Source organism: Manis pentadactyla, chromosome 6 (assembly GCF_030020395.1).
Source record: "Manis pentadactyla isolate mManPen7 chromosome 6, mManPen7.hap1, whole genome shotgun sequence".
Lineage (NCBI taxonomy): Eukaryota > Metazoa > Chordata > Mammalia > Pholidota > Manidae > Manis > Manis pentadactyla.
Genome location: NC_080024.1, coordinates 61,819,150 through 61,826,274, shown reverse-complemented (window position 1 = coordinate 61,826,274; position 7,125 = coordinate 61,819,150). Strand labels below are relative to the sequence as shown.

General features: G+C 53.7%; 1 protein-coding gene across 1 annotated transcript; it reads left to right on the top strand.

Moving 5' to 3' along the window:
- Positions 1 to 1,525: 1,525 nt before the first annotated feature.
- Positions 1,526 to 4,929, top strand: SP9 (Sp9 transcription factor). The gene is made up of 2 exons (XM_036876965.2): positions 1,526 to 1,601; positions 2,598 to 4,929. Exons 1-2 carry the CDS (start codon positions 1,581 to 1,583, stop codon positions 4,008 to 4,010), a joined length of 1,434 nt encoding a protein of 477 aa, XP_036732860.1. The 5' UTR covers positions 1,526 to 1,580; the 3' UTR covers positions 4,011 to 4,929.
- Positions 4,930 to 7,125: the final 2,196 nt, after the last annotated feature.

Below are 7,125 nucleotides of genomic sequence, written 5' to 3'. Positions count from 1 at the left end.
GCTGGTATTTCTGGTTCAAAAGCAGCTCCTGGCTGCCCTGAAGAAAGGGAAAGTGAGACCTAGAAAGAAGAAAAACAAACAGCTCAGCGATTGCTGAGGAACTCCAGGAGCGCAGTTGTCTGTCTTAAGACACCTCTTTTGACACAGACAAGATCCGGAGAGGGCTCAGGATGCTTCCAGCCTGCAAAACGCGGAGGCACCCGCGTGTGGCCTCGTCCCCGGAAAGAGGCCCCTTGAGCACGTCCAGGAAAACAGGACTCTTGGGGGGAGGGCCCACCTCTTAACACGGCGCCCTCACCCTGCAGAGGACCTTCTAGGCCCAGGCGGTCTATGGTGGGAGTGGGTTGGAGCTGGGGCAAGAAAACTCGACTCCAGGCTGAAACGTAACACGCAATCTGCACCGGGTTAAACAAACAGCAGAACAAGCTGCAGTTTCAGCGGGGGTGGCGGTGGGGGCGGACGCGGCTCGCGCGGGTCTCTGTTTCCAAAGTTGTTACAATGTGAAAATAAGCGGCTTCGTGGAGCGTGTTGTATGGGCTGATGCCTCCCACCCCCATGCCAGCTCCCAGCGGAACCCGGCAGATAATCAGCACGTCCCACTGTTTAGTCATATTTGACAACTGGGTTAACCTGGTATCTAGGCACTGGCGAAACGGTATAAAGGGTACCCTCAATTACCAGCAGAAGCTTCTGGTGTGAGTGGCACTTGTATTACCCCCCGGGTCAGAGGCCAGAGAGATGATTAGGAAATCACTGAGACCTGGGGGAAATGGCGGGATGCAGCAAGCTCGAAGCCCTCCCAGCAGTTCTGTGGGTGTAGACCTGCAAGGAGAGGCCTATTTCTCTTCTCTCAGAGGAGCTGTCCCTTCGCGTCCTCTCCTCAGTGACTCTGAGAGTAAGTAAAACTGAATTCGGTGGGAATAAGAAGCAGGGTAGAAGACTAACGACAATGATAAAATCGCGGCCCAAAATGATGGATTCCAGCTGACGCTGTGCTCCACAGGCGAGAGCCTGGTCACCAAGTGAGCACTGACATTTTCCTTTCCACTTGGGCCTTGCTGCTGCAGTCTCCACTTCTGAGCCTCCTCCTCTCTGGCCTTTCTTCCCACAAATCGGGAGTGGAGTAGGACTGTCAATTCTAACTTGGCATCACTCGGGGTAGTTCAGGGGGCTTGTGGCTCGGTCTCAACGGTACTTAAACCTGGCTTGGTGCGTGTGTGTAAATTTTTAATTGCACTGTAATTTCTTAGGTCTCCAGCCCGCGCGCGACTCCCCCACCTCGCTAGCCGCCTTGACTGGCACGCGCCGGGAGCGCGGGCTTGGGCCCCTCAGCGCGTGTGATTGGCTACGTGGCGGCTCCCGTCTGCTCTGCCTGCGCCCTCATTGGGCGAGAGGCGCAGCCAGCGGCACTTCAAAGCGGGTGCTCCTCGCACTTAGGCTGAGTTTAGCCGGCGGGAGCCCAGAGTCCGCTCGGCGCGAGCGCGGGGACGCGGGAGCCGCGCGGGACCCGAGCAGTTTTCCCGAGCAGCCGCCAGATTCAGACCCCCTCCTGGCCCCGCCGCGCAGCCCAGGGACCTGCTATGGCCACTTCTATACTCGGGGTAAGTCGGAAGTACGGCAAAGCGTTTGCTTTAATTGAAATAATTTTTCCTTATGACTTCTCCGGGTCCGCGGCTCCGGAGAAACTGTTGCTGCCGGACTGCAGCTTCAGCTTTTAGCACTTTTCATATTTTCGGGACTGATTCTTTCCAAGTTACTGAAACCTAGGAATGCCTTTGCAAGAAAATGATTTGTCAAGCAAGTCCTTTTTTATAAGGGTTTAAAGAAAACCTAGAGGTTTCTTTTCTTCCCTCGTAACGTATACTCCGTCCCCCCTTGCCTCGGATATGGTTGGAACTACGCGGCAGTGGTATTTTCCGAAAGCCTTAACCGTTTTGCAGTCCTTGTAGTCACGTTAACAAATATTTACACTTATGTGGCTCCCCAGTTCTGTGACTTTGAAATCCATTGCTAGGGTCGTTTCTCCTCGGATTCTTGTTTTCATAATCGTGTGTGTGTCTGTGCGTGTATAAACATTAAAAACAACGTTTTCTACTAAAGAAGAGTCAAGTCGTAGCCACCCTTGGGAGGAGTGCCCCAAGTTTCCTCCGCCCCTAGGCTGCTGTTCCGGCCGCCTCTGCCCTCACCCGGTGTTTGTTGTCAGTGTGTTTATTTCCGCGCTTCAACCCAAGGACGATTTGGGGGCTTCTGTGAAAGAAGCGGGCTTACGGCGAGCGGGAGGCGAGTAACCCGAATCCGGCCCTGGGTAGGGGGTTGCAGCGACTGAAGCGGGGAGAATTGAGATATCTTTGATTTGTAGCCCCACCGAAGACGAACTTCCCAGCGCCGGGACCCCCGCCCTTGTGATCGCCTCTGCCCGGCGTGGGGCGCGGGGTATTCTTGGCGAGTGCGTGGGGAGGCGGTGCGTGCCGGGGAACCACGACCCCCCGGGACCAGCCGCGGGGAGATGAGGCTGCTCACGGGTGCACTTTGTGTCTTCTTCCCACTTCTTTCTGCCCTTCTGCCCCTTGCTCCCTCTCCCACCCCACCTACTCTAGGAAGAGCCGCGCTTCGGAACGACCCCGTTGGCCATGCTGGCGGCGACCTGCAACAAGATTGGCAACACGAGCCCCCTGACCACTCTGCCCGAATCCAGCGCCTTCGCCAAGGGCGGCTTCCACCCCTGGAAGCGCTCCTCGTCCAGCTGCAACCTTGGCTCCAGCCTCTCGGGCTTCGCTGTGGCTACTGGTGGCCGCGGCTCGGGCGGACTGGCGGGCGGCTCCGGCGCAGCCAACAGCGCCTTCTGCCTGGCCTCCACGTCCCCCACGTCGTCCGCTTTCAGCAGCGACTACGGCGGCCTCTTTTCCAACTCAGCGGCGGCGGCGGCGGCGGCAGCCGGGGTGTCCCCGCAGGAGGCGGGCGGCCAGTCGGCCTTCATCTCCAAGGTGCACACGACGGCGGCCGACGGCTTGTACCCGCGCGTGGGCATGGCGCACCCGTACGAATCGTGGTACAAGTCCGGCTTCCATTCGACGCTGGCGGCAGGAGAGGTGACCAACGGGGCGGCGTCGTCGTGGTGGGACGTGCACAGCAGCCCGGGCTCGTGGCTGGAGGTGCAGAACCCCGCTGGGGGTCTCCAGAGCTCGCTGCACTCGGGCGCCCCCCAGGCCTCGCTGCACTCGCAGCTCGGCACCTACAACCCCGACTTCAGCTCGCTCACGCATTCAGCCTTCAGCTCCACGGGCCTCGGCTCCTCGGCCGCCGCCGCCTCGCATTTGCTTTCCACCAGCCAACACCTGCTGGCCCAGGACGGCTTCAAGCCGGTGCTGCCCTCTTACTCGGATTCAAGCGCCGCGGTGGCGGCCGCAGCAGCCAGCGCCATGATCTCGGGCGCCGCGGCCGCCGCAGCCGGGGGGAGCTCAGCACGCTCCGCCCGCCGCTACTCCGGCCGTGCCACCTGCGACTGCCCCAACTGCCAGGAGGCGGAGCGGCTGGGCCCAGCCGGGGCGAGCCTACGGCGCAAGGGCCTGCACAGCTGCCACATTCCGGGCTGCGGCAAGGTGTACGGCAAGACGTCGCACCTGAAGGCGCACCTGCGCTGGCACACAGGCGAGCGGCCCTTCGTGTGCAACTGGCTCTTCTGTGGCAAGCGCTTCACGCGCTCGGACGAGCTGCAGCGGCACCTGCGGACTCACACGGGCGAGAAGCGCTTTGCCTGTCCGGTGTGCAACAAACGCTTCATGCGCAGCGACCACCTGAGCAAACATATTAAGACGCACAACGGGGGCGGCGGGGGCAAAAAGGGCAGCGACAGTGACACGGACGCCAGCAACCTGGAGACGCCGCGCTCGGAGTCCCCCGACCTCATCCTGCACGACTCTGGCGTCAGTGCCGCCCGGGCGGCTGCGGCGGCGGCGGCGGCAGCGGCGGCAGGAGGCAAGGAAGCAGCATCTGGCCCCAACGACTCTTAAAGGCCGGGCGAGAGGCGCGGGCGAGCAAGCGAGGAGAGACACCGAGAGCGAGCGAGAGGTTCGGAGGGCCAGCAAGCGGGGAACGGACGGGCGGGGGCTCCAGTGACGCCTCCGGTCCCGCACGAGGTGGATGGAGCAGCACCCGGCTCCACGGCCGCTGCTCGCCGGCCAGGCCAGGAGCTCCCCTCTGCTGTCGGAGCCCAGATGAGGATAGAAAGCGTGGTCCAGGAACAACAGCAAACCATCTTCTAACACAAACAACACTTTAAAAAACTGCACACAGAGACGTACACACCAGAGACGTACAACAAGCATGCACATCCCCCCCGCGCGCACACACACACACATACACACACCCCACTCGCACAAACTTCTCGAGCCGAGAGCAATACACAGAAACGCTCCCTCCTCCCTCACCGCCTCCCTCCTCTTCTCACAAAACAAACCACTACCCCGCAAAGGACTGTCAGAACATTTGAAAACAAAAGGGACTTATAAAAAACAGACCCTTTGTGTGGATTATATATAAAATGCTCCAAGTCCAGCTTGATACTTACAATGAAACATTTTTCCTAAAAAGGGAAGCATCAAAAAAGGCTTAAGGTGAGAATTAAACTGGAAATCTAGTGACAGTTTCTCTGTATTTCATAACATCTGTATAAATAGGGTTCAAAAGATTGTGTTCTCTTTTATTTTCTTGTAAATGTTCATTCGAATAGAGTTTTTTTGGTGAATTCCTGAAATTCAGGGAGTTTTTTTTAATTTTCTGATGCACTTTGTGAAAGTATATATGTAAAAGATATTTAAAATGTTGAGTTATCATTTCACTCACAAACACGTAAATTAAGGTCATCTAAAGAAATTAAATGCGTTTATCTGTATGAAGGAAATCTTGACATTTTCATTTTTAGTATTATTAAAGGACTCTGAACAATACACTTCCTTTTTTAAAAAATCCTGTTCCCTCCTCAAAACCTTTACGTGGGTCGACTTTTTTGTTGGAAAAAAAATCCTTAATATTAGTTTTAGGTAATGTAAGGTTTATGTGAGTTTTAAAAGCCATAATAATACATAAACGTTTCTGAGAAGTCAAAATTATTTATTTGTATATTAACAGCATAAATTAAATTGGGTTATAAGAATGTGTAGTTGCATTACTTAATGGAAGAGCTTTCAAAAGGTGACATTTTCAAACTCTGCAGTGCCTATAAAAAAAAGCAAAATCCTTGGCAGCTTTAACTGGGGTGGTGCTTACACCTACACCTCCGGAGGGGTCAGACAAAACTCCAGTGGGTTTGTTTGTTTTAAAAAAACGATTTAGGGACAATCTCTGGAAGGAAAAAGCTTTTTAAAAGTCTTTTAGCTCCCAAGGCCCTCTACGTTGGGAGGCAACTCAAGGGAATAAATCGCTAGAGTCAATATCCCGGAAAAGACATTTCATGCCTAAATGAAAATCTTGTTAAATGTTATTAATTTTGACTTAGAGCACACAGCAGCCCCCTGTGCCTTGTATTCCCTTATTAGGGATTCATGTCTTATCAAATATCTAATTAATCTCCTAGACATCATTTGTTCTGGTCAACTTTATCTAGCTGGTCCACGGGGAAAACTCCAAATATTCTCCGTGACAAAGCTCCCTTGAAGATCTTTTTAATTGTCTAAATTAACTGCACCAAATTTGCATGTCAAACGGTAAAGGGCAACCTGAGATAAAATGTAAACGTTTAAAAGCCCCCAAACTAAGCACTTGATTTGATAACTAGGCTTTTTAATGTTATGGAAGACAACTGCTCCTTTCCTTTTCAAAGACGGCTGATCTATGCAAATAGTGAATTGGAAATGCCTAGGTCCCCGCGCTGTCAAATGGCCCTCGCAGGTTATTTGAATATCAGTGGCGCTGCTTCTGAAAAGGTTCAAGGATGCTCTCTGACTTCTTTGTGATTACTCAGTGCGGCGTCTTATTCTGAAGAAAAAAACCTCAGGAATAATTAAAGGCTGGGATCAGGCCTGGGAACACATTTGGGACAGGAATCTCATTTAGACAGTCTCTTTCAAAATAAGGCACAGTTAAATTGACCAGAAGGCAATTATTGAAATGAAAATTATTTTCAGTCTCTTTGTCTTCTGACCACCAACTTAACAGCCCCGGTTTAAAATAGAGGGAGAAGAGAGTGAGAGACGAAAGGAAAATTGGTAAATGAGATAATTTCTCAACTTGAAAATGTTAATTTAGAAAGAAAGTAAATAGTCACAGAATAAAAATATTTTTCTAAGGCTCCGTACACAATAGAAAATACAAGCAAATTCAGGCCCAATGAATATATTTTTTAAAATTACTGTTTGTGTTGGGAACTTGAATGAAGGTTTTTAGGGAAGAAAAAAATTTTTTTATTAACGATCAACCAAAGGTTTTCTCTCAAACTCTGCTCTGAGAAGGAAGTAGCAAAGTAACGCTGAAACAGAGAGAAGGTCCCCAGAGAGTACCGTGAGGTTGGGTGGCTTCTTCCCTTTCCTGCATCTTGCTGTCCGGGGTCTTCTCGGCTGTCCAGCTCTTCTTCCTTTTGAGTTTTTATTTCCATTGGCCATTTCCCCTCCCTGCTCTAACAGCTCCTAGTCGGGACCCCACCCCCATCCTGCGCTCCTTCTGGTTCAGGTTGGGTCTCCTGGAGAAGCTGGCAGGGGTGCGTTTCCTCTGGGGGTTTTGGGCCGAGGAACTGGAGGCCGTAAGGGTGCCCTGCGCATTTGGGGGCTGCGACTCGGCGGCGCGGAGGTGAGGGTGTGGTGGGTCCTGAAGGATGAGGGCGCCCAGGCGTCTGTCTCAGGAAGCTTTGTTTCTCGTTGATAATAAAGGCAGATCAAAGGGCCTGGCAGTGCAGGTCCGGCTTGCCGCGCGGCTCCCTCTGCAGCCCAGTGATCAAGGCCTCTGCCCCGCGGGTCAGCGGACGTCCATCACCACGGCTCCCGGGAACTGCGGGCGGCGGCCGGGGCCCGAGCCGAGAGACCGGAGCTCGGGCAGCCTGGACCCAAAGGGAGCGGTTCGGGTCCGGGGCCCCTGCCCCCGGGCTAAAACCAAAGGCGAAAACAGACTCCAGCCCCCCTTCCCGCCCCCCTCCCG